We start from the raw sequence: 27755 nt of genomic DNA, 5'->3' as shown, positions 1-27755 counted from the left end.
TGCTTTGGCCTTCAGAGATTCTGGTGCAGAAAGTTCACCTTAGACAAGTTCTCCAAGTGGCAATGGGTAGTACGTAATAATATTTAACTCTTTACAGGTGCAGTCTTTTAATCAACATAAAATTTTAAATATTAAAATGTAATTGGCATAATTGTTTTCCTTTCATGCTCTAGAGCAGTGATACCCAATCAGAAGCTCATGAGCAACATGTTGCTCTCCAAGTCCTTGGATGTTGCTCCCAGTGGCCTCAAAGCAGGTGATTATTTTTGAATTCACAGCATTTATTTGGCACCCCAAGAATATTTTCCATGCTAGTGTTGCTCCCCAAATCCTTTTACTTCTGTATATTGCTCACGGGTTCAAAAGGTTGGGGATCCCCGCTCTAGATCCTCCTGCCTGATCAGATTTGGCCAACGAGTTTATGCAGGGCCAGAACTAGCAGAGAGGCATGTACCTAGGGCGTAACGCTAGGGGGCACTAGGTACGTACCCCTTTCTAAGCCCCTTAGACTATACTTGGACTTGATCCAAATATGATATACAGTATATATACAAGAACTCCTTGTAGGCCCTTGGTAGCCATTCCAAAGAAGAACATTACAACTCTATGGCATGGACTTTATTTTTATATACTTCAGTGTAGGTGAGTTTGTCGTTGGCAGTGCTGGATATTAAGGTTTTAATAGAATATGTAACGAGGTGGTCATTCATAGTAATGAGGGGATGAATCTACGCACTGATCTTACAAAGGGCTTGATTTATTTTATCAATGTGCACAGGTAGTATCTTCCATTCAGTTTTCAAAAATAGATGGTAAAACGTGAGGGTGTTATTGTGGCCTTTTCTGCCTTTTTTTCCTATTGATACAAACAAGTGGGGGGTGCATAAGCCGAGACATTCTCCGTGTCATGTGTTCATAACCACCAGGGGGTGCTGTTCTGTTAGTCTCTTTAGGGGCAGCTTCCAAATATGCAGATAAGGAATCTTCTTTTGAGCACAAGTGTCGATAACCTCATCCTTCGCCGACAATGGGAGACAAATCATGATAATAAAATTGTATTTTTTTGTATGAATTTTGCCATTTGCAGTGTTCTCTGAAAAAAACTAAAAAAAAAGTACTGTGAGTCGTCTATCCAGATGCCTTTTTTGCTGATATATCTGCTCTGTTATTTTTCTTGCTGTATTAAAGACAAAAGGTTGATCATATTGTTATGATTATTATAGTACCCTTGTATTTTTATTCCTGAGCTTTGACTTCGCTTGTTGTCATAAAATGTGATTCAGTACATTGGCTCTCACCTCTCTTATTCTCCTGCTAATAGAAAACACCATTCTCATGACAGAATTAGGATTTTTTTTTTTTTAAAACAAATTCCAGTATTTTGACAAAATTGAAAAAGACATTTTTCAACGTTTTCTCAATAACATTTTTTGGCCAGTCAGATGAAAACCGTTATGCTATTGGGGAAAGTAGGCAAATCTTGACTTGAGGTTGAGAAATTCTCATAGTGGATCACCCGAGAGAAAAGTTGGAAAAATGTGACATTTTTGCACCAAAAAAAATTGTCACCAATAGTAGCAAATGGTTAAAAAAGTAAATATTCTTTTTGGGCTTTTGCATGAGTATATATATTATCAAAGCTGCTATCTAAGATATTTTGACATGTACAATATAGAAATAAATTGTACAGGTATGAAATCCAATATCTGGAAACCCATTATCCAGAAAGCTATGAAGTACGGAAAGTCCGTCTCCCATAGACTCCATTATAACCAAATAATCCAAATTTTTAAAAATGATTTCCTTTTTCTCTATAATAATAAAACAGTACATTATACAGGTATGGGATTGATTATCTGGAAGCCTGTTATCCAGAAAGCTCCAAATTACAGAAAGACCGTCTCCTATATACTCCATTTTGTACAAACAATCCAGATTTTTTTTTTCAAAAATTCCTTTTTCTGTGTAATAATAAAACAGTACTTTGTACTTGATCCCAACTAAGATATAATTAATCCTTATCGGAAGCAAAACCAGCCTATTGGGTTTATTTCATGTTTACATGATTTTCTAGAAGACTTAAGGTATGATCCAAATTTTGATAAGATCCATTGTCCGGAAAACCCCAGGTCCTGAAAACTGTTTATGTTAAAACTAGGGCTTCCACCTTTCCATAGTAATACTAGCAGCCTGCAGTCGGGACAGTGCCAACACAAGGGTGAGGAACGAGTAAGTCAGGCAGGTGTATGTGGTGGGGGCGGGGATGCAGAGCTTAAAAAGCTGGGTAGGGGGTTGGAAGGTTGCAGAACTTGAACTTCCCCTTTAAATGTATGATGGTCTCTCTTTTCTGTATATCTGTCCTCTGGAAGCAGCACAGCTGGTTGTATTATCCAAGCCATTCTCCCTACAGTGGCTATAAATAAATGTTTATGTTAAAGGCTTTAAAATAGTGATGGGTAATTGTTGAGTAATTACTTGAGTTAGGGCTGGACTTTCCAACTGGGCCTGCAGTGCAATTTACAGCCACTAGGGGTGCTGTTCTACTGAAGCAATATGGTGTCAGAGGATGCCAGTTCCACAGCAGCTGGAAGGCTTGCGACTGATTCTGGATGAGGAGACCATTATCTCCACTTGTGTCGGTGCATTGAGATGTAAATAAAGGGTATTGGGGACATTGTGGGAACAGTATCCTGCGCTACTTTCTGAATCATCTCTTATTGTCGGAGAAACAAAGGCATCACACTGAGATTATTCCTAACCATCTCTCAGCTGCAAGTGACCCCCTCAGGTGCAGTGTTTGCATTAAACCCATGTGATTCATCAGAATAAGCACCCCCCTCCCCCAACACACAGTCACAACATTCCTGCACTCTCTGTTCATGGAACACTTACTCATTTACCTGTTCTCTAATGCACCTGCGCATCTCCATTTGTAATACTGATGCCATTGGCAGTATCCTGGGGGTCGTAGGCTGCCTCCCTATTTATTGCCCATGCACTGTGTGCTTGACCCCTCTATGCTGCTTTTTTATTATTTCTTCTGCCCATGACTCCCCAACATGTCTTGGGGTGCAGCTTCAATGTATATCGTGATGAGGAAACAGCAGATCACATGTTTGTGGTTACAAAGAATATACCTTTTTCATCTAACCCAAAGATCCCCAACCAGTAGCTCGTGAGCTACATGTCGCTCTCCAACCCCTTGGATGTTGCTATCAGGGTCCTTTTAAAGCAGGGGCTTATTTTTGAATTCAGAGCACTTATTTGGCACCCCAAGAACATTTTCCATGCTAGTGTTGCTCCCCAACTTATGCAGGTGCTTATTTTTGAATTCCAAGCTTGAAAGTAGGGATGCACCGAATCCACTGTTTTGGATTTGGCTGAACCCCCGAATCCTTTGTGAAAGATCCGGCCGAATACCGAACCGAATCCTAATTTGCATATGCAAATTAGGGATTGGAAGGGGACATTTTTTTACTTCCTTGTTTTGGGACAAAAAGACACACGATTTCCCTCCCCACCCCTAATTTGCATATGCAAATTAGGATTCTGATCAGCCGGGCAGAAGGATTCAGCCTAATCCTGCTGAAAAAGGCCGAATCCCAAACCGAATCCTGGATTCCCTACTTGAAAGCAAGTTTTAATTGCATAAAAACTAAGTATAGTGCCAAGTAGAGCCTCCTGTAGGCTGCCCGTCCACATAGGGGCTACCGAATAGCCAATCACAGCCTTTATTTGGCCCCCTAAGCTCATGCTTGTGTTGCTCCCCAACTCTTTTTGCATTTGAATATGGCTCACAGCTAAAAAGTTTGGATATCTCTATTCTAACCAGTGTGCAAGTACAACTTGTATTGTGGCTGTGAAATCACCTACATTCTTCCCCCCCCAAAAAATATATATATATACATATATAACAGTATCCCCCACCTTCTAGCAATACATGTTACACAATGCATTCATAGACAATAAATTGTACAGTGGGTTCCTATGGGCACCGTGCTATTTCCTCCTCAAACATTTAATCGGTTGCTCTTCTTTTATAGTGATCGCTGTTCCCAACTGCACTTTAATTTTTCTTTGAAAGAATTTCATTGAATTTTCCATTAATCCTAAAGATTACATTAGGTCTGTTTATACAATGCAGCTAAAACTGGCCACAGACGTGCAGATTTGAGCCTTGTATCCGACAAACGATACGTACGTCACAATCTTCCAACCTGCCACTAACCATTCAGATTAAATAAAGCAGTAGAAAAACAAATCAGACGATGTTCTGCCCGGGACAGCAATTATACGAAAGTTATGTCTGACAAATAGTAGTGACAGTCACCCATTGATATGGTCAGATAGGCAACACATTAGCCTATTGGCTTTTAAAAATAAAGACTCAAAAGGGACAACCCTGTTCCTCTTTAAAAACAAGGACAGGAAAATATAATGAAACAAATCTGTTGATTAAACAGACCATGGCCGCAGGCTGAAGAAGAAAAAGTGAAAATCCCGGCTATATTAGAATACATCCATAAATCCATCAATCACAAACCAGAATTCAGATATGGAGCATTTAAAAGATCTGGTCTGTATGTTATAAATCAATGGCACTGAAATAGATGGAGCACAGCCTATCGGCTTCACTTGTTTTTGACTTTTACCAACTCGTTTTAAGAGAAAAAATTTTTTATTGATAGGGTTGCCATCTGGCCAGTATTTTACTGACTTGGCCAGTAAAAACGATGGTTGATCTCAATGTTATTAATAGGGAAAAAAGCTAAATATATAGTAAGGCCGGTATTTTTTTCCAGAAAAGGTGGCAACCCTAGTTATTGAAGGAACCAGTAATGTAACTAGTAGTTCCTAGCCCCCCCATTCCGGTTGCAATATTTATGCCGGATTGTTACCGCACCATCATCTGCCAATCGCACCCACAGCATCCCCAGTAGTTACACCCCTGGAACCAGAAAGAAAATAAAAAGAATAAATTGCTTATTTTTTGAACAAAGGAGTCTGAAAGTTTACTTAGTGTTACCTCCTTGTTACAGGTATGGGACCTGTTATCCAGAATCCTCGGGACCTGGGGTTTTCCAGATAACAGATCTTTCCGTAATTTGTATCTTCAGAACCTTAATTTTACTAGAAAATAATGTAAACATAAAATAAACCCAATAGGCTGGTTTTGCTTCCAATAAGGATTAATTATATCTTAGTTGGGATCAAGTACAAGCTACTGTTTTATTACAAAAAAAAAATTAATATCTGGAGTATTTGCATAAAATTAAGTCTATGGAACAATTTCCGCAATTCAGAGCTTTCTGGATAATGCGTTAACAAATAATGGAACCCATGAGTATTATGATGTAATAAGGCAAAACTAGGGGAAAGTTTTATTGATATTTTCAGTTTGTGATTGCACTTCCCTCGTTGGTGCAAGGACTATGATTTACCCTTTGTGTGCCAGTTGCATCCCGTTAATGACTGTGTTTGTGCCCAGACTGGCTTATGGGCACAATGTAATTGGCAACAGACTTGCAACTAATAAAGGATCCCAGTAAATTATGCAATTGAGTTTGAAAGAGAATTAGTATTATTAATACATTTTAAAATGAAACTTAAATAAAACTAGAAATAAGAAACACATAAGAAACCAACGTGCCAGTCCTGACCCTCCATTGTTACAAAATCAACCCCCCCCCAAGTGTATGGGAGCAAATTCCCAGTAATTAGCAATAGACACACTGGAAGTGGAACGAGCTACAGTGTTACAGAGCCTGTATATGAGATAATAGCTCTGTACTGTGTTTAGATGGTGCCAGCAAGGGGCAGTGCATTTGATACAGGGCAGGTTCCAGGGGCACCCGCCAAAAATGCACCCTATAAATGAAGAATTTCAAATGAAAATCTCTGTGTAGAAGACAAATGGGCACAAGCAACTTTATGATCTGTATTCTTCCACCCATCAGCGGAGATGCCACACTGACGGACATCATTACTGACACAGCCACCACCTGTTCTGACTGTAAATAAGCTTATGTGGGTAACGGGCTATTAAAGACAGACCAGCACGTTCTGCAATGGAGATACACCGTGGGGCTTATTTGCTTCATACAATGTAATTTGTTAAGAACCGATGGTGCCAGCATCATACTGGGCACAGAGCAGAATAAACCAATGGCCATTGATCCCAACACTGCACAACAGCTGTAGGTAGGAAGGTGGGAATAGCAATGGCAAGATGGTGACAGTAGCACAAAATGCACAACATATGGACAAGACCATGAGTCCAGATATTGCCCAGTACCCAATGACACTGGATGGTGGCAGGTGCTCCCATTTGATTTGCAGCACCAGTTATCCAGAATGCTCGGGACCTGGATAATAGATCTTCATAAGTCTACTAGAAAATCGTGAAAACATGAATTAAACCCAATGGGCTGGTTTTGCTTCCAATAATGATAAATCATAACTTTGTTGGGGTCAAATACAAGCTACTGTTTTATTATTACAGAGAAAATTTGGATTATTTGGATTAAATGGTGTCTATGGGAGATGGCCTTTCCATAACGCTGAGCTTTCTGGATAATGGATCCAATACCTGTACTAACGGTCAGAGTTTGTACTAACAGGTAACGGTTTCTGGTACAACTGACCCTAGTGTGTGATCAATGAGATTTATATTCAGAACCAATAGAGCTTCCTTACATTAAAGCCAGTAATTAGAATGTGGCTCAGGTGGGACATATTGGATTTTATTTGCCCAATCTCTGTTAATGCAAAAACCACTTCCAGGAGGGTAATATCAATTTGAGAGACAGAAAGACTGAGCCTTTTCATTCTGTAGAACAATGATGTAAACAATAGTAAGAAAGCCTTGGGTGACGAATTCGAGAGAACAAAGAGGAACGTTGAGCAGAAGTCCTGGGCATCCTGGTCCCAACGGGAGGTTAATGTGGCACAAGTGATACTGACGACATTGGTTATTATTGTCGCTAAAACTAAACCTGACCTTCTCTCGACTGATCTGGTACAAAAGGCTCAGAAATTGCTGGGAGGTTTCAGTGAAACAAATAATCGGGGGTTCAATAAAAATCCACTTTATAACCGGCGTCAGGTTCAACGGTTACAAACGTATCTGTGAATTTATTATTTGCCAAATGAAATGGTTAAATTGAGCAGCTTGTATCAAGAGAAGATGCCATTAATAAGCAGCAAAATATTGGATAGAACTGGACAATCAGAAAGTACCAACTTGTTGGGCAACAGCCAGCTGGCAATTAGATGATGGTTCCCCAATGATACAGGATGGGCCCATATTACATCTCAGGGAAATGCACCAAACCCCCTACACGGTAAGGTGATTTTGGAATCTGTAGGTGAGGGTCTCCTTTGGGCACAACAATGGAAGAGATTATGGTGGCCGAGAGGTACCCGACCAGATCAGATGCCGCATATAATCCTATAAGGGAGAAGAAGAGCCCCTCTCACTCTCTTTTTCCCCTTCTGGAAGGTGGAGGTCAGTGCACAAAGTTCTTGAAGTATGAGGTGCTAAATAAGCCCTACAGTAATTTAAACCCCTTATTGGGTCGCTGGCTGATGGAGACACTCACTGATGATGGGTAAGTTCCAAGGGGACACTTAGATTCAGGTACGGACTATCTGTGCACAGGAATGCCCTTCACCCAAGCTCTTTCTGGTGGGCACCCCCAGCTGAAACTCCTCTGCCACTAATATTTATAGACTTGCACCCGCCATGCCTGAGCAGTGTTAGAGATAAGTGGGTCTGGTTAGGGACACAGGGAGAGAAGTTGGCGTGGGCACCATGCCCCACCCCACATTCTATATATCTGCCCAGTCACTGATAGATCATTCACAGAACTGCTTCTAGGGGTTGCAAAGAGGGAACTGCCCTGAGGTCTGCCCATAGTGGATCCTTACAGCAAAACATCAAGTAATGGTGGAGATTCGGGGGCAGCAGGGGTAATAAGGCAAGACGTCTATAGTGGGTCAAGACAGCAGCTGTATGGAGAAGAAAGAGACATAACACTTTATATGAGCCATCAGTGCTGTTTAACCTGCAGTTGTTTGGCTGTTATCGAGTTAATACTCCCGACACCCAATTACTTTAGGTTTAAGGAGTTGCATCACTGATGAAAACTGCATATCAGGGTTGCCAGGTTGGCAGTTTTCCAGCCAAATTGGGCTACTAATTTAAAGCCCAGGCAGGTTTTGAAAGTACAAACTAGCCAAGGTATAGTTTTGGGCTACTTTTTGAGCCTTTGGCTGGTTTGTAGTTTGGAAACCAGCCAAAGTTTTTTCTTGCCCTAATGGGCAGAGCCTGAATCTCCCAATGCATTTTGGGTAATGTCGTTTTTTTTTTAACAATTTGCAACTGGCAAGTTTAATGTAAGATGACAATACCCAGCATGCAATGGGACTGACTTGTGTAGAAGTCGGGAGCTGCCAGATTTTGGGCTCTGTTCTCGTGTTTTCTGGTTACGTTCCTCAATTTCAGACAATTTTGGGGCAAAAATCTGCTGGCCATCAAAATGTCTAGAGGTTGACCTGTTTTACAAATATTTATTGAACGAGTATATATATTAGGGCCTTATGGGACCCTTATACCTCCCAGGCCCTCCTCTATAATGATGCCTCTGGTGACAGGTGATTCTGTCCCATTTTGCTTCAAGGAAAAATTTGCCAAACAGTGAAACTTTTAAAAAAGCATATTTACACATATATCCATTTATTTTTTAGACTATTTTTCACTGCGCATATTGTGCTATTTTTGAAGTGCCTCTCGGCTAGCTTTGGGCTGGTTTAGTTGTCCACTTTGGCTGGTTTTTGAAATTAGACCTGGCAACCCTGCTGGATAAAGAGGTGAGAGGTGTGCGCTGACCAAGCACCATGGGGGAACATTAAAACTCCCATGGGGAGTATTAAGTGGAGGGGTTGGTAAAGGGTAAGTGCATTTATTCCTAAAATAAAAGTTGTATGAAAGTCAATTCCCTTATTCTGTCAGAGAAAATGAAATAATGATTCTCTAACTGTACTTTGTGCCACAGGGAAACTAAGCGCTGACACAATCCCTTTCATCTCTCCATTTCCTAAAGACAACCCTTAATTAAACACAAGGTGGTTGGGCGCTAGGATTGTAAATAAGTGTTAGTGCTGAATAGAGGGCCCCGTCACACATAAAATATATATATATATATATATATATATATATATAATAACCCAAATATCTCAGCCCTTGGCTTGCGTATGCCAGCACCAGGAACTATTCACAAATTTGACCAATTGCACTTTATTACAGGCAAAGTGCGCAGATTAGTGAGATGGAAATAAAAGCCGGATTTTATGTTATATTTTAATATAGGTTTCTAATCAAAAGTAGAATTTCAAGAAAAAACACTTTTCCATTGTTGTCCCCTGAGTAACACAATGCAGCATCACCTTGTGCTCTTCAGTCCTTCATTTATTTCCTTGCCTCTCACTGTACTATATATTGATATATAAGTGGCAATAATATGCCTTGGGCGCTTTATAAACAGGTAGATCATTAGAGCAAGTACAAGGGATTCATTTAGATTAGAAGAAGTGCAGAGGGCAAGAGCGGGCAGTGGTTGGAACACAACAGGCTCAGGCAACAATCATGGAGGGAAACAGGTTAAACTAGGGGATTTTGGGTTAAATGAGCAGGGCATGCACATGGGCCAAGGTACAGATGCTCTACACTATAGTGGAGAGCTCAACCTACCCCCAAATGATTGCCCTACACCAGGGCTGTCCAACCGGCAGCCAATGACCCCCCCTTTATGTGGCCCTCCACATCAAAGTCTGCCTGCTTACCATATGTAAACTTTAAAAGGTATCACTACACAGATTAACTGGCCCCCTGCATTGCTTAAACCTCAAATTCATGTTCGTGTATTGTTCACACTTGTGACACCTCTATTGTTTATATCCTAAAGACCTGTACTATTCTACCCGAGACCCAGACTGAAACTGCCCACATTGTTCACACTTTATACAAAATGCTAATGGGGCACCAGCACTGTGTCACTGTATGTTGTACATATTAGACTGGTTCTGCCTTCCCTATGCTCCCTGTGTGTGTCATACTCTGCCTGACCTGTGATCCCTATGAAACATAAGACTGGTATTTATTCTGGGGGGTTTGTTAGCATTTGATAATTATTGTTAGTGGCCCCTAAGGTGTTTAATCATATGCTGGGGTACTGTATTATACACAGGGGAGGAGGAGGCATATGGATTTAAGGGTATGTCTTAATAGGACAACTTTTTTTATGAGTGACATCCCTGCCAGTGCCAGGCCAAGGTAGTTTGGCACCCTAGGCAAGAGCTTCAATCAGCGCCGCCCTGTCCTGCATTACCATTTCCCTCCTTACCATGATGGTTTTTAAATAACGAGAGCAAGAAAGTGTACACTTTTTCATTTATATTACTGCCCCCTGTACCAGCAAGCCCAGCAGCCATCCATAATATAGCTCCCCCATACCTGTACCAGCAAGCTCAGCAGCCATCGATCATTCTGCCCCCAATCTTTACCTGTGCCAGCAGCAGCCAAAAATAAATCTGATCACATCATATTGCCCCCAAGTATTTATGTACCTGTGCCAGCGCCCAGCCCAGCAGCAACAGCAAACATATGGCCCCCGGCCCAAATCTGTACCTGACTGTGCCAGCAGGAAGCTTCACACTTTCACAGTAATAGAAAGAAAGTCTTCAGTTCAGTGAGAGAGAAGCAAGCGTGAGCCACACCAAGCAGGCCGCCAGCTCTCTACCTCTCTCTGACACCCATTATTACTATTACTTGCTGGCAAGAGGGAGAAGGTGAAGGAGGGAGATTCTACCCGACTGAGTGACCATGATTACGGAAACAAACTATTAAATAAACTCTTGAAAAAATGAAGAAAAAAACCACCATTAAAAGTGCCCCTCAATGATGGCGTCCTAGAGAGCCGCCTACTCAGCCTACCCCTAGTTCCGGCCCTGATCTCTGTAGTGAGCACTAACCATCTGGTTTTTTTGGTGTGCTATTAATGTGGGCATGGTCTTGCGGTAATGGGTGTGGTTTAAAGTGGGTGTGGTCTAAAAACAGGGAGTGGCTAACACTGGCTTCCTTTATCATCCCTCCACCATGTAGATTAGAAAAATTCCAGCCCTCTGTACCATATAAGTTGGACAGCACTGGCCTATATACATCTGCAAAAATGGCGACATTTCGGGCCCTGAAAGGTTCAGTTCATCGCAGACGGCACGTGCTGTAGTACACTTAGGGTTGCCACCTTTTATAAATTGTTTTACCGGCTGCTGGGGGCGGGGCCTCAAAAGGGGCAGGGCGTGATGTCAAAAGGGGCGGGGCCCGGGGACACTAGAAGAGGCAAAAAAAAAAAAAAAAGGTAAGTTGCAGGGGATTGGGGGCAGGCCGAGGGCTCCTTTTGATCGTATTACAAATTTACCGGCAGCTACATTGCCGGTAAATTTGTAATACCGGCCGTGTGGCAACCCTAAGTACACTAGGACCCAACGGTGCAGTGGTGAATACAGTGCCAATTGATGAACCGAAGACGGCACTTTAAAAAGGAAAAAAAACTTTCTTTCCTATTTATCACATTGGGAAGTGTAATTTTTACCTGCCAAGCGGCAACTCTGTTTGCAACTGTCATTTATCTCCATCTGCAGTCGCTTCCCATAATCCATTAGCAAGTGGTGAATACAGAAACCTCAACCTATAGATTAACTGGCCACTGAAACACTCTTGATTACCACTGCCCAGACAAACCTAATTAGCTGTTTATCAGCCAGTGAACAATTAGAATAATGAAAGCAAGAATGTGATTGGTTGCTATGGGTTACCGCCTAGGGGCAAATCTTCCCAGTGGACTTTACACAGAACCTGCTGCGATTAAAGTGCATTACCACTGGCCAACCTACATTGCACTGAACCCCCAGCCAACTGCCAAATCCAGGGGCAACATGATGGCCTGCCCAATTTTACTCTGCCCGGGAAGTAGTAGTTACATGGACAGGGAAACAGGCAGGGGACATAGCAATATAGTAACTGCTCTATTGTGCCTGGGGTGGAAATTAAGGGGTGATCACCCACAAAGCAGCAGCTGAATGCAGTGGCAAAGTGAAGAAACTCCTGTGCGGCCTACAGATTCCTCTTTCTGTAAGTGAAGTGATGTGCTGCAGTCACTGGGTAGGGTGCTGGGAGTTGTAGTGTGCAGAGGAGCAGGGATAACTGCAGACTGGATTATAAATTATGGGGCCCCTCCCAGGTATAGGCTCCAAGGCTAATCAATATTTCACACCTAAATATCTGGGAGTTAAAACTGGACATTGCAGTCCTACCACAACTGGAGATCAGCAAGTGCCATATCACAGTTTTAGTGCAGCCCAGGGGGTGCTGGGAGTTGTAGTGCAATGGGAGATGGAGGGCAGCAGGTTGCATATTCCTGGTGTTGTAGGCTCAGGGGGTGCTGGGAGTTGTAGTGCAGTGAGAGATGGAGGGCAGCAGGTTGCACATTCCTAGTTTGGTAGGCTCATGCCAGGGGTGCTGGGAGTTGTAGTGCATTGAGAGATGGAGGGCAGCAGGTTGCAAATTCATGGGGTTGTAGGCGCAGGGGATGCTGGGAGTTGTAGTGCAGTGAGAACAGGAGGAGAAGGGGAGGGAGGAGGCGGCAGGGGAGGGAGTGACGGGTCAGTAACAGGGAGGAGGAGAGGGAACCAGTCTCACCAGTGCGGCTCCTACAGGGGGAGGGGAGGAAGTTTCGGGAAGGTGCCCGGAGTTTCACTGGGGATTTGCTGCACTTGGCACCGGGGTCAGGAGGGTCGGAGCGGAGTCCCAGGCACCGGCAGGAGGAGAAGGAAGAGCGGAGTCCTAGGGGAGAGAGCGCACCTGCCCGGCCCTGGTACCATGATCCCCCGGGCACTGCTGCTGCTCTCGGCCTGGATGGTCTCGGGTGAGTGAGCGCGAATGAGTTGGGGGGGACACATTGAGTGGACAACACTAATATGGGGGGCGGGGGTTAGAGGGCTGGAAGCGGCGCGCATGCGCAGTCTCACCTGTACAGGTGCTTCCTGCTCATCCACAGGGAGGAACCAGAGCCCCTGCACTTACTCTGTATATGTTTCACTACAAATCCCTGAAGCCTTTGCAATGAGTGAAGCCTCAGAGAGTCAGAGTGAAAGGTTCTGCTCTGTGTATTTGGGTCACACCTGCCCCTGACTTGATTGTCTTTACCCACATCCCCCTCTCATCCCTTTCACATGCCCCTCCCCCCCACTGTCACCCCTCTCTTATCTGCTTCCTCCTTAGCCCCCCAAAATGGGAGTTTGTAACCCCAACTGGAGTCTCCTAGGTCTTTGTGTCCACTGGCCAATAAAGTGTGTGTTGCGATCTAAACCAGTAACCACACGCTGTGCATGCTGGGAGTTGTGGCGCTGAACCCATGCCCCGCTATTTACTGTATGTGTAGGACCCCCAAGTACCACACTCAGCTCCAGGTGGCCCCTGTAGAAACTCACTGGGATGTGAGCCCTGCTCCAAATGCTTGGGGTACATCTAAGTTTATAACAGGGGCCCTTCAGCTGAGACATAAGGGCCACCCTATTATTTATAGTAAAGTACTGATGAAAGTAGCTGGGCACATAGGCGTGGGCCACTGCCAACCATTCGGACACACAGGCCCGGTGGCACCAAGTACAGAGAAGAATCAGCAAGAGATGATGGGAATTGTGTTTACTGCAGAAACTTGAGCAGATTATTGGGGGTTCTCCATGAATTCACCTGCCCTGCTGCAATGGGCAAAGGTTCCTTTGAGCTCTGCAATTCTGATTCCTGTAAGGTTAATGCATTGCTGGACTGAGAGGAACTGACATTTGGCACTGACAGTGCTGCCATGTCGCATAACTGGGCATCTGCTGTTAGAGAGCAGCTGCATAGCAGGGATATTTAGGTGGGCACGGCTCAGCACGGGTTGGCACCACAGAGCAAATGTATGTCGATATCAGTTTAAGCTCAGAGGGAACTTTCTGCAGTAAAATGCCAGAGCTCTGGCCTCTATCATTGGCTTGGGGGCACCGTGTTGCTAGGGGCTGCGTTATACAAATTTTGTATGGCTGCAGATGAATTATGGGCAAATAAGGGGGTGCCCACATCATGCCCTTGTCTTTACCATGACATGTGCCTTCCAGTGCATAATTAAATGCCAATTTCTGTGCCTTTAGAATTGGGTAGAAAGATGGGGTCTGATGCAGCATTAAACAAAACTATGCAAAACCCCTGGCATTGATGTTTTTGGGAGCAAACGGTGTCTCTGTAATTAATGATTGTCAGTGCTGAACCCAATGAGGCGTAAGGATTAGGCCTGGCAGAGAATGGCAGGGGTTAGAGGGGACAGGAATGCTGCCAGCGGGATGTCCTGGCTCTGACAGGAGGGGGCAAACCCATCAGAGGTGGGGGGCTTCAGTAATCATGGTCTAATGAGGCAGTGTATTCCCCTCCCTGCTGTGCTTCTGTCACACAATGTCCCTCTGTACTTCTGGCTCATGGTCTATGAAAAGATGTAGTTAGTGAGGCCAGCCGTGTTATGCCTGAGTAAGTCTAGCGGGGGGCGTGCACAACCCTATACACAGACAAATACAAGAGTCCTCTGCACTCAACCCATTATCAATATATGAAGGGCATTAAAACATTTTGTGCCGTAAGCTACTAAAAATGCCTTACCCTTTAAATAAAACAGGGATTGTTTGTCCATCTATTGCAACATATTTAAGCTGGCCAACTACGTCAGTCATCCCCGGTGTGGCCAGTTCCTACACTCAACCTATTCCATAAGAATTCTATTGCTTCATTATACATGAGGAGGCGGAGCTTTGGCCTCTTATTATTCCCTTCTCGTTATGAATGTGCTGTTGTGTTTGTTGGTGTAACAGAATGCCGATCCCACAATGGGCCTTCCTCTGGTCTCCAGAGATGAAACCGATAGGAAAGATGCAGGTGTCTTGTTTTAGCCAGACACATCCGTCATTGCCAGTCTGTTCCTGCTCGAACGTATTCTAAGAATTCAGTAAAATCCTTGTAAATAAATGTATTGAGTGTTGCGGAATGCTCTGGGCGCAGTGGCAACAGTTGTTTATTTAATTTGCTTCTGATCCCCCCCCCCCCCCCATGGCTCCGGGAATGTATTGATATGTCAGGGAAGTCTCTCGTCGGGAACTCTGAACAATTCCGAGATTTATTCCTTTGTTCCGCCATTGAAATAACTCACTAAAGCTCAACATGGCACCCGCCTTGTGCCCTCCCTTTAGTCTCCCAAAGAGCCACGAAATTAGACTTTGTTTTGTTTTATTATTGGATTAGGAAAGATTTTTGGGTCGATCTTCGTAGCTACAGAATTTCTACTGAATCGAATGCTTTGCTTCTGCATTTGAACAACTTTCTTGTGTTTAAAGTTGCCAGGCCCCTGCCTTCGGCTCCAGTTTATTAACTGATTACTTTCCCTTGAAAGCAACACCCAAAAAACTGAAATACTTAAGTTTCTGGGCAATTTGTAAGGACAAAAATGAAATAAACTTTGTTTCAGAGGGTTTGGCTAAAAATATAGAAAGAGGGAATTTTCTGGGCACACAATAAGCTATACCTTCATATTGTACTGCCTAAGGGAATCCATGTGGCACCTCCCTCCTCCCATATGTATAAATACAAATATACAGAGAAGGGAAATTCTGGGCACACAATATGCTATACCCTCATACTGTACTGTCTTAGGGAATCAATATGGCACCTCTCTGCCATATGTATAAATACAAATATACAGAAAAGGAATGCTCTGGGCACACAATAAATTATACCCTCATACTGTACTGTCTAAGGGAAACAATATGGCACCCCCCTGCCATATGTATAAATACAAATATACAGAGAAGAATGTTCTGGGCACACAATAAGCTATACCCTCATACTGTACTGTCTAATGGAAACAATATGGCACCTCCCTGCCTTATGTATAAATACAAATATACAGAGAAGGAATGTTCTGGGCAGACAGGTCTGTATACAGTAGCTCATACTGTACTGTGGTGCTGTGGAAATATGGCAGTACCCGTCCATATGTATCAATACCGCTATAGAGAGAGGGAAAGCTGTGTGTATAAAATAAGTGAACAGCCTAGTTTTGGGGCGTAATGATTGGGCGAGGGGCAGGGTGGCTAATCTGGGACATTCCTGGAATTTGGTTGCCCTTACTTTACCTATTAGAAGCAATAAAGCTCTCTGTGTAGCCGGGAGCAGGGATACTTTCCAACGTTCTCATTCATCGGTTGCCCAGATTTGCAGTTTACAGGATGAATCAGGCTCCGCAGCCAATGAGGGATCTGGAATTCTCTACAGAACAGAAAGTTAAAAGGACAAGAGGAACTTGGAATGTATTGGTGTCATTCAGTACTGAAGTTCTACACAGATCCATCCTCCTTGATTGGTACATCTGGCACATGGGGGCACATAGCTCACCATCTGCTATAATACAAGCAGGCGCATGGCATTGCACCCCAAATTCACTGGCACTCATGCAGCTTCTTTGTGGTTATGATGGGCCAAGGGCTTTATATTATCACAGAACCCCTCAGTGACTTCTAATATCCTTATCATTTACAGTAGGGGGTACATTATACCTTATAATACATGAGTCATACTCAGAGTTCCCTGTATAACTCAGCCTGCATCCTTGTGCTTTTATATGGTCACAGAACCCCTCAGTGACTTCTAATATCCTTATCATTTACAGTAGGGGGTACATTATACCTAATAATACATGAGTGATACTCAGAGTTCCCTGTATAACTCAGCCTGCAGCCTTGTGCCTAAATATGGTCACAGAACCCCTCAGTGACTTCTAATATCCTTATCATTTACAGTAGGGGGTACATTATACCTTATAATACATGAGTGATACTAGTATAATGAGCTGTGGCAGTGCCATTAGGGATATGTGGAAGTGTTATTAGTAATAGGAAATTAAATGTTTGCTAATTGTATTTGCCTATGATTATGGTTAACCACAACAGACACACAGATTGGTGTATTTACATTTAGTATCTTGCTAGGTAAGTTAACAATGGGCTGGGAGTTAGAGGCCAATTCTTATCACTTGTGGCTGGGCTCCCATGCAGTTCTTTCAAGTTTATATAATAATTCCTGCATTGCAGCATTTAAAGGCGCAGTAGCACCTTCCCAACAGCCATTCATTGTCATTGTCAGTTTAATTGCTATAGAAAGCAGTGTCTGTCCCTTTCTTGTCCTCAGTTCTGACTCTTGAGACACTGCAGCAGAACATCAAAGAGAATATTCAGAGAATATAAACAGAATATACACCGCTTTCAACAGTAATTACATTTACTTATAACTCTAAAAGCAGTGACATGTATATTAGAAAGTTGCTTAGAATTACATATTCTTTCATTTTGCAAATTTAAAAAATGTGGGTGGCGTTCCCTTTTAAAAACTGATAAACCTTTGATAATTAATCGATTGTAGATGCAAAATGTATAATTACTCCTTTAAATGTTGGATAAACTGTACTGACTCGTCTGTTTCCTTACTCTCTATTTTCCTTGTTTGCTCATAGTCTGTACATAAAGATCCCATAAAACTATGGCAGCATATGTATCCCCTGTACTAAGCACAATTCTGCAGGAACAGCCCCTAAGTTTGCTCATAGCTTGTACAGAGATATAACAGGGTTGACACTGCCTGTACAATTTCTAGTTATTGTGCCTTTAGTTAGTTACAGGGCCAAAGTGCACTGATGTAAGTACAGATGCTGTGTATGAAAGTGAGAGAGAGATAATTCCTGCTGAATTGTGCTTAGTTCAGGGAATACCTATGCTGCCATAGTTTTATGGGATCTCTCTGTACAGAGTATGAGCAAATTTAGGGGCTGTTCCTGCTGAATTGTGCTTAGTACAGGGAATACCTATGCTGCCACATACCTCCCAACATTTTGGAAGTAAAAAGAGGGACAAACATTTTTTTTCTGCACGTAGCGCAGCAATTTTTTGACCACACCCTTTCTGTGGCCACACCCCCTAATTATCATGTTTGTTTTACAAAATTTGGCAGGTTATAAAAGTTTGAAAATATTTCTCCTTATCTAAACTGTGTTTTTGTGTCTCAAAATTGTTACAAAGTATCTTATTTGCACCTGTTAGCTGTTCTGGGCTCTCTGCTAAAAGCCAATTAAGTTAGAAAGTTTGTTTCTTTTTCTGGCTGTTCAGTGCAGAGAAAAGAGGGACTTTCCAGTACAAATGAGGGACTGCGGGTTGAGCTGTCAAAAGAGGGACTGTCCCTCCAAAAAAAGGGACAGTTGGGAGGTATGCTGCCATAGTTTTATGGGATCTCTCTATACAGCATTTTTGCAAATTTAGTCGCTGTTACTGCTGAATTGTGCTTAGTACAGGGGAATATCTATGCTGCCATAGTTTTATGGGATCTCTCTGTACAGACTATGAGCAAACATCAGGGCTGTTCCTGCTGAATTGTGCTTAGTACAGGGGAATACCTATGCTGCCATAGTTATATGGGATCTCTCTGTACAGATTATGAACAAATTTAGGGGACTGTTCCTGCTGAATTGTACTTAGTACAGGGAATACCTATGCTGACAAATCCCCTTCTTTGAAGAAATAGTTGATAAGAAGGGAAAAACATGAGACAAATACATAAACTGTAAAACTCTCAGCCACATTCCGGGCATCGGGGCTATAAATGACATTAATTCTAACAGTGTGAGTTGCCGGTAACTGATTTATAGTCCATTTTGCATTGGGCTTTTATTTCCCGCCATCTGGTCCTGTGTAACTGATTAAGCTCGTCGGTGCTGCTCATTTATGGATCCAAACAGGAGGCCGTTGGCATAAGCGCTGTGAGCTGCAGACTTTATATTCAGCGCCGGGTATAATAAAAGGGAGAAGCCCAAATAACTTTCCACTGTAGTTTTGTTGTAGCTGATTTCCCATAGGAATGACATGGATAGTGGCACAGGCTGATAAAGTCTCTGCCGTTACAGGGGGCCGGACGCTGCTGGTGACGGTTCAGGACACTCAGAGGTACACGATGCTCTTCTCCTCCATCATCCTCAAGTGCGACTACAGCACCTCGGCTCAGATCCAGGACGTGGCCGTCACGTGGAGGTTTAAGTCTTTCTGCAAGGACCCCATTTTTGATTACTACTCTGCGGGTAAGTCCTGATACTTTTGTGTTCTCTGCACTGGGGGTTCCAACTCCTAAAACAATGTAGCAGAATTTTACTGGGAGAGAAGTAACCGCCAGTATTGCAATTTACATTGCATATAAAAGTAACATTCAATTTTCCTGCAGCCTATCAGGCCTCGCTGAGTCTCAGTCAGGACCCCGCGAACGACTGCAATGACAACCAGAGGGAGGTGCGAATTGTCATCCAGAAGCGAGCGCAGAATGAGCCAGTGCTGGGGGTGGATTATCGACAGCGCAAAATCACCATTCAGAATAGTAAGTGCACAGATCCTATCTGATCCCAATTGAAAGCATCAGTTCTGTCCTGCTTTATGGCAGCTGAGATTCTAGTTATCTGTATAACAGAGCATTCTATCCCAGTGACTGCACAGATCCTATCTGATCCCCATTGTAAGCAGCAGCCCTGTCCTGCTTTATGGTTGAGATTCTAGCTATCTGTATAACAGAACATTCTGTCCCAGTGACTGCACAGATCCTATCTGATCCCCATTGTAAGCAGCAGCCCTGTCCTGCTTTATGGCAGCTGAGATTCTAGTTATCTGTATAACAGAGCATTCTATCCCAGTGGCTGCACAGATCCTATCTGATCCCCATTGTAAGCAGCAGCCCTGTCCTGCTTTATGGCAGCTGAGATTCTAGTTATCTGTATAACAGAGCATTCTATCCCAGTGGCTGCACAGATCCTATCTGATCCACATTGTAAGCAGCAGTCCTGTCCTGCTTTATGGCAGCTGAGATTCTAGTTATCTGTATAACAGAGCATTCTATCCCAGTGGCTGCACAGATCCTATCTGATCCCCATTGGAAGCAGCAGTCCTGTCCTGCTTTATGGCAGCTGAGATTCTAGCTATCTGTATAACAGAACATGTCCCAGTGGCTGCACAGATCCTTTTAGATTTTTGACATTGCCTCTGTATTTAAAGGTGGCCATACACGGGCAGATAAAGCTGCCGATATCGGTCGTTGGGACCGATTTGACAGCTTATCTGCCCGTGTATGGGGGCTTCCGACGGGTCTTCCCGATCGATATCTGGCCACGATATCGATCGGGAAGGTTGGATTTTTACCCGACCGACCCGTCGGAGCCGCTTGGCGCATCGTAATTCGATCGTTCGGCCATACGGCCGAACGTTCGAATTACCCCCGATATAGCCACGCAGTTTAGTGGCATATCGGGGAAAGATCCGTTCATTTGGCGATGTCGCCAAACGAGCGGATCTTGGAGTCTATGGCCAGCTTTACTTGCATTATCAGTGACTCATAAGAAAATAAAACAAGACTAATTTAGCTTTAAATAAACAGCGCCATCAAGTGGTAGCAGATGATATTATCAGCAAAGCTCTGATTTAGCAGCAGCTTTTGCTCCTGGAGAAGAAATCTATGTTATTCTGCTGCCTCATCCTCACACCTATATCTGTGCATCTCTAGCAATGTAGCTGTAAGGTCTCTCCATATTACAGTGATATAAATAATACATTTATCTGGGACTTTTATGCTGGAGAGGGGAACAATTTTTGGGTCAGTGATGGTGCGTGACACGTTTGGCTTGGGGGGTGATGGGTGGGAATAAGTGGGTGCTGGGGGAAGTAAGAGCTGATTTGTTATAGAGATTTCACTTGTTCCTTCCCTACAGTTCTGTCAGGTTCCATTATGTTCCTCCTGCTCAGCTGCCGTCAGTTTATCGTCCCCCCATAGGCCCAATCTGTCACATTAGCTCTGACTGTCAGTGGCTGTCAGGCTGCATATGTCCTGTCTGTCTGTGTCAGTGGGAGTCCTGCTGTCTGTCAGAGCCAATGTCCTTTCATGAGTCTCAGAGGCGGCCAGACGCACAGGGAATGTTCAGCTGCCAAAATTATGGAAACCCGTTATATAGATAATAAATATGTATATACTATAATCACCCCAGCACCCTGACATCTCATTCCCAAACTAGGGAGTTGGATATGGAGTTGCCCCTTCCGTTGCTGCTATAACTGCCGCTACCCCTCTGGGAAAGTCCCACTAGATGTTGGAACAATGGGAGTGGCCTCTATTCAGCCACAAGAGCATTAGTGAGGTTGGTCACTGATATTGGGGATCAGCCTCAAAGTTTGGGTTCCAGATCATCCCACAGGGGTTCAGTTGGGTTGAGGTCTCTGTGCAGTCAGGTTCTTCTCATCTCAGCAAACTCATTCTGTATGGACCTGGCTCTGTGCATGGGGCATTACTGTGCTAAAGCTGGAAAGGGTCTTCCCCAAACTGTTCCGCAAAGTAGAAAATCTGGGGTCCAAACCATGGAATCTGCCCCAGATCTTTATTGCTATTGTTTCAGTGTTCAACGGAGCCCACCTGTACTCCACTCCAGCTGACACTATAGGCCCCCATACACGAGCCCATAAAAGCTGCCCACAGAGCGAGTCAGCAGCTTATTGGCCCGTGTGTGGGGCCATCCGACGGCATCCCCGATCGATATCTGGCTGAAAGTCTCGGGTAAAAAAATCACATCGCGGGCTCATCTGTTCGTTGATGCGGTCCTGTAATCTGACCACCCGTATCGCCTCCATTCTGATCCGACCGTTGGGCCCTTGGGCCCACGATTGGATCAGCCCCATATCGCCCACCTCAATGTGGGCAAATCAGGGAGAGATCCACTTGTTTGTCGACATTGCCAAAGGATCATATCTCCCTGTGTATGGCCACCTTCAGCAATGGGCATAACAAAGACTTAGGACCTCTAGTGAATGGATATCCATAGGAAGGTATTAGAGTGGCCTCAAGTGGCAGCCAGAAGCATTTTCTCTAGGATTTTTTCTTTCTTTTCAAATTCTTTTTTATTAAAGATTTAAGATTAAAACAAGTTGACTTTCTTACAGCATGTAAATATATGTGCAGATTCATATTTCTAATGAATAACATTAAGGTTAATGTTACTTGTACAATTGATATCTATAGGAAGTTATTAGAGTGAAGCATTTTCAGTAGGATTTTCTCTAATGAATTGATAACCATAGGATGGTATTAGAGTGGCCTCTAGTGGCAGGCAGGAGTATTTTCAGTAGGATTTTTTCGAATGAACTGATAACCATAGGATGGTATTAGAGTGGCCTCTAGTGGCAGGCAGGAGTATTTTCTGTAGGTTTTTTTTCTAATGAATTGATATCCATAGGATTGTATTAGAGTGACCTCTAATGGGTATTAGATGTATTTTCTCTAGCAGTTTGCAAAAAAATGTTCCCCTTCTCCACAGACCAATTTCATCACCTTCCTGTTTTTCTCCTCTCCAGAGGCCGACCTGGTGATCAGTGAGGTCATGTGGTGGGACCATGGTGTCTATTTTTGCTCCGTGGAGGCTCAGGGGGACACATCAGGGGACCCCGATAAAGAGGTCAAACTGGTTGTGCTGCGTAAGTTCCTTAAACATCAGCTCTTGGCATTTTCTCTCTTTTTGATTGTTCTTTGCCTCTTGCACCCCCAGGCTATACTATCTGGATCCAGTGCTCTAGAGGGTATATTACTGGTCAGATCTAGACCCACCAACCAGCTGTCACATGATCCCTTGCATCTGCTTCTCTAATTGCTCACAGATTGGCTGACGGTTCTCTTCATCATCCTGGGAGCCTTTCTTCTCTTCCTCCTGATTGGCATTTGCTGGTGCCAGTGCTGCCCACACTGCTGCTGCTGTTATGTCCGGTGCCCGTGTTGCCCAACCAGATGCTGCTGTCCTGAAAAAGGTAAGAAGTAGAGAAAGCAGATTATCGGCCTGTTTGCTGCCCAGAGAAAGGACCTTGCCATGGGCTAAAGGTTCGCTTTGTGCTGCAGACATGAAGATTTTGGTGGTTTAACCCCTTAGAGGTTTATACACTTCCTTCTATTGTGGCCACCAAGTGGTTGAATAGAGTAATAATGATAGTTTTAGGGGGTAATAACAAATGTAGAAAGGGCTTCACACTGGTTGCTCGGGAAGTGGAACAAGAGAACTTTCCTCTCAGGATAATAATGTCTGGGAGTCTAGTGATGGCTTGTTGTGATTGGCTGATATGTAACTGGCTCACAAGCAGCAGATTATGTTGTATAGAAGTTGTGTTTGGTAAGCAGAGTAAGCAAAGGTTTCCACTGTGAATTTCCCACAATGCTCTTCTCATCTTTACATTGTGTTAATTCTCTTCTCCAGCTCTTGCCCGGCACAGATACATGAAGGAAATGGAGAGCATGAACCCCTGGATCATGGACAAGCCGTATTACGCAGGAGCCGACCGAAACTCCCAACATTCCTCTTACCAGCTGAATCCATTGCTCCAGCGAGGTAAAGAAAGGGTTCATTGGTTTCTTAAAGGGACTAGAGAGATCAAAATGAACTTTTTGGCACTTAGAGGGTAGGAGAGGGTAGGGTAAGGTGGAGACAGTTGGTTGGGTTGAGGTGGAGACAGTCAGTGTGGTGGAGGTGGAGACAGTCAGTGGGTGGAGGTGGAGACAGTCTGTGGGGTGGAGGTGTAGACAGTTCGTGGGGTTGAGGTGGAGAGTAAACTCCCAACATTTCTCTTACCAGCTGAATCCATTGCTCCAGAAAGGATTCATTGGTTTCTTAAAGGGAAATATGAACTTTTTGGCACCTAGAGGGCTCAAGGTTGGAGACAGTCAGTGGGCTCAAGGTTGGAGACAGTCAGTGGGCTCAAGGTTGGAGACAGTCAGTGGGCTCAAGGTTGGAGACAGTCAGTGGGCTCAAGGTTGGAGACAGTCAGTGGGCTCAAGGTTGGAGACAGTCAGTGGGCTCAAGGTTGGAGACAGTCAGTGGGCTCAAGGCTGGAGACAGTCAGTGGGTTTAAGGTTGGAGACAGTCAGTGAAGTCGAGGTAGAGACAGAGGAGTAGAGATAGAGACAGTCAGCAGGGTTGAGGTGGAGGCAGTCAGCGGGGTCGAGATGCAGACAGTCAGCGTGTTGGGGTGGAGACAGTGGAGTCGAGGAGGCAGTCATTGTGGTCGAAGTGGAGACAGTAAGTGGGCTCAAGGTTGGAGACAGTCAGTGGGGTCGAGGTAGAGAGTAAAGTGGAGACAGCAAGAAGGTGCTGTTGCATATATTTTTACAACTCTAGCACCCAACGCAGCAGAAAACTGTTTTGTGGGATATGGGAGTTAAATTGAATGGGTCACAGGTTGAAATCTGGGTTTTTTTGTTTTTCCTGAACCCATCACCATTCTCGTTGACTTTAATGTTTGTTTTGGTGTCCTCTCCAGATCTTTCTATACAGAGCAGCCTTCCCATGCCGGCACCGATGAGCTTCTCGCCTTCCAACAATAAAGTCCTGGATTTTCTGGAGACAGAGATAAAGAATCTGAACACTGCGCAGCCCTTGATGTCTGCTCCCCATTATGGCGGCGCCAGCCATCACCCCAGTATGTTGTCTTCACTCAGCGAGGTCGGTGTACGGGAGGTGGAGCGTCGAGTCATACAGCTTCCTCCATTGGTTGAACATATTGTCAGCTCCCACTGCAGCAGCAACTCCTCCCAACAGCGCAGACATATGGGCTCCTGGGATCCACTAGAGGGAGACAGGAGGAGGAACAGACAGTTGGAGGATTCCATCTCCAATGAGAGTAACTGGAGAGCTCAGGAGAGACAGCACAGTGACAGATCCTCTGGGCATCGGAGAGATCCACCCAGCAACCGGCGCCCAAGAAGGGACGTCTCTCCGCCTCGTCGATATGACGATAGTTACAGTGATGAATCCACTTACAATGACCCCCGAGGACGATCCAACCCTCGTTCTGATAGGGCGAGACCTACGGAGAGAAGAAGGTCTCCAGAAAGAGGAGATCAAGGCAGGAGAGGAAGCCCTGACAGATACTCCAGATCCCAAAGGCACAGGAGAAGTTACTCCCCGCCTCATCGTCGCAATTCCTGGAGTTCAGAGGATGAAGCCCATCATAACCAAGGCAGGAGGGGACGGTGCGATCGCTCGGATGAGTGGCCAGAGGATAAACCACCCAGCTATAAGTCTATTGATATCTGTGCGGGGAAAGCTCCAACCCAACGGCCGGGGGCACTGAGACAGTCTGTAAGTTCATAGCCGACTTCAACTTCTAATACTCATTCTACAGTACTGTATACAGAGGGTCATAGGTTTATGGGATCTCTCTGTACAGACTATGAGCAAACTTAGAGGCTGTTCCTGCTGAATTGTACTTAGTACAGGGGAATACCTATGCTTCCATAATTTTATGGGATCTCTCTGTACAGACAATGAGCAAACAAAGGGGGTTGTTCCTGCTGAATTGTGCTTAGTACAGGGAATACCTATGCTGCTATAGTTTTATGGGATTTCTCTGAACAGACTATGAGCAAATTTAGGGGCTGTTCCTGCTGAATTGTGCTTAGTACAGGGGGAATACCAATGCTGCCATAGTTTTATGGGATTTCTCTGTACGGACTATGAGCAAATTTAGGGGCTGTTCCTGCTGAATTGTGCTTTGTACAGGGGAATAAATATGTGGCATAAAATAGTGCTGCCTTTTGTCATCCAATCCCCACTTTCAGCTCTCTAAAAGGATAATAGACTGTATTTTTGTGTCCTGGCATCTGTCTAATTCTGCTGTTTAAATTATTTCTCTTTTCAAAGGACCAGGCAAGTTCCAGAAGTGGCCGGAGCATGGTGATTTAAGCAGAAGATCTGATAAAAATCAACAATGATATTTCAGAAATTCTAAGTTGAAAGCCGAAAAAAGGCAAATTGATACACGGATTAAACAGGTGCCTTTTCGGGTCCTATATCTGTATATTTGGACCATATCCAGGTTTTATACAAACTGTCCTACACCTGCTGCCTTACGTCAGACTTCAGCTGACTGTTCACTGGGGATTCTGTTTAGGTCAGTCATGATTTATATCTGTAACTAGGTAAAAAATGTCAATTCAATAATTCAAGCGGGCGCCCAGACTGTACAGGGGGGGGGTTTGTTTACTTGCAACAACTTTTTGCAGAAGACTCTTCCTTATCTGTTGCACTGCCATTAAATATGTAACTTCATTGCATTACACTGAAAGAAAACACATACTGTACATTGTTGTATTTTCAGCTCCTCACCCTACAAGCTCAAGTTCCAAACATGGCGGCCAGCAAGCCCCCTGTGCAAGTTTTCATTAAGAAGACCAGTAACGGGGAGCAGGGCTATTTTAGGGTGCAGCGGCTTAGGAGGTTTTATTTAACATTTGAATAATGAGAAGTAACCTGAATAGTAAGTGGGGAATAGATTCCTGGGAGTCGGGAGAAAGATCTCCTTCCCTAGGAACATTGGCCCTATACTGTGTGTTTGTAAATAATATGTATATAATGTGGAATGGGTATTCCAATATTATAGCTTATAAGGGTCTTAATTTAAAGGTGAGGGTACAACCAGAAAAAACAAGCACACACTCCTGGAGCCAGCCGGTGAAGTTAAAATTGAAGTTTATTCCATACTACTAAAATCATACGCCCCAACGCGTATGATACGTAATCATAGACACGTATCTACCGATATGTAATCACGTGTCTATGATTACGCATCGGTAGATTCGAAACGCGTTAGGACGTGTAATTTTAGTAATATGGAATAAACTCCTGGCTCCAGGATAGCGTGCTTGTTTGTTCTGGTTGTATCCTCACCTCAAGCTACGGGTTCGGGGCAAGGCACCCGAGCCACCTGTCGTTATTGGTGAGTGCGAAAAAAGCTGATTTTACCTACACTAATTACATTGTTTAAACTGCGTCTGCAGGTGACGGACATGGGGGTTTAAACACCCAGGTCACTCTCCCCATCGGGTGAGCTGCAGTCTTACTTATTTTGCTGTTCCATATTTAATGCTCGGAGTTTTTATGTTTCCGTGCTAAAAATTTCAATTGGTCAGCTTTTTTACTTTCTGGGATTAGAGCTGGTTTTGGATATAAATCTTAAATAAAAGGTGGAATCAAGCGTTGACAGTTAGGGGCCCCATACATTAATCACCTGGGCCTAATCACAGTGCCAGCTGTACCCGCACCTGCCAGACCCAAGTCCACCCACACCCGACTTCCGCCCTCCATTTATAGATGCCCGGCCTGCCGATGACATCACAAAATAGTGGAACAGGCGTGCGCCTATAAAAACAGAAGCTGGCAGTGTGAGGTTGCGACCCGCAAAACAAAACAGCGAGGTTGACCCAAACCAGCAGGTATTGGGTCAGCCTGCACATCACTAGTTGGCACTGCCTGTTGCTTATCACACTGGCATTCTGGGAGTTGCAGTAAGTAGAACCGGTGGTGCAGGTATGTGGGTCCACGAGGCTACAGTCTCTCTCACTTGTTTAGGGCAGAATAAATTATTTTATATATTATTTTTTTTTATACTGGAGGAAACTGTATGTTTTGTATATACTGGATGTAATTATATAAGGTAATAAAAAGTGATGCTGTTTCTATTCTTGCTATGGGAGACTTTGTTTATCTGTAAATAAACCAGTTCTGTTTATA

The 27755-nt window shown here is 44.0% G+C and overlaps 1 protein-coding gene and 1 long non-coding RNA gene across 2 annotated transcripts; one reads left to right on the top strand and one right to left on the bottom strand.

The window, feature by feature from the left end:
- Window positions 1–676: 676 nt before the first annotated feature.
- Window positions 677–12894, bottom strand: LOC108709271. Its single transcript, XR_001934602.2, has 2 exons — window positions 12758–12894; window positions 677–1103 (listed from the first exon to the last, which is right to left on the bottom strand). It is a non-coding gene; the product is annotated as an uncharacterized LOC108709271 (long non-coding RNA).
- On the top strand, window positions 12587–27755 carry ildr1.S (immunoglobulin-like domain containing receptor 1 S homeolog). The gene is made up of 8 exons (XM_018248965.2): window positions 12587–12983; window positions 19089–19259; window positions 19400–19549; window positions 22558–22677; window positions 22858–23004; window positions 23445–23576; window positions 24505–25325; window positions 25887–27755. The coding sequence occupies exons 1-8, from the start codon at window positions 12602–12604 to the stop codon at window positions 25926–25928; spliced, it is 1965 nt and encodes a 654-aa protein (XP_018104454.1). The 5' UTR covers window positions 12587–12601; the 3' UTR covers window positions 25929–27755.

The sequence above is a fragment of the Xenopus laevis genome, chromosome 2S (assembly GCF_017654675.1).
Source record: "Xenopus laevis strain J_2021 chromosome 2S, Xenopus_laevis_v10.1, whole genome shotgun sequence".
Classification (NCBI taxonomy): Eukaryota; Metazoa; Chordata; class Amphibia; order Anura; family Pipidae; genus Xenopus; species Xenopus laevis.
Note: the sequence above shows the minus strand (reverse complement) of the source record. Positions and strands in the feature narration are given on the sequence as shown.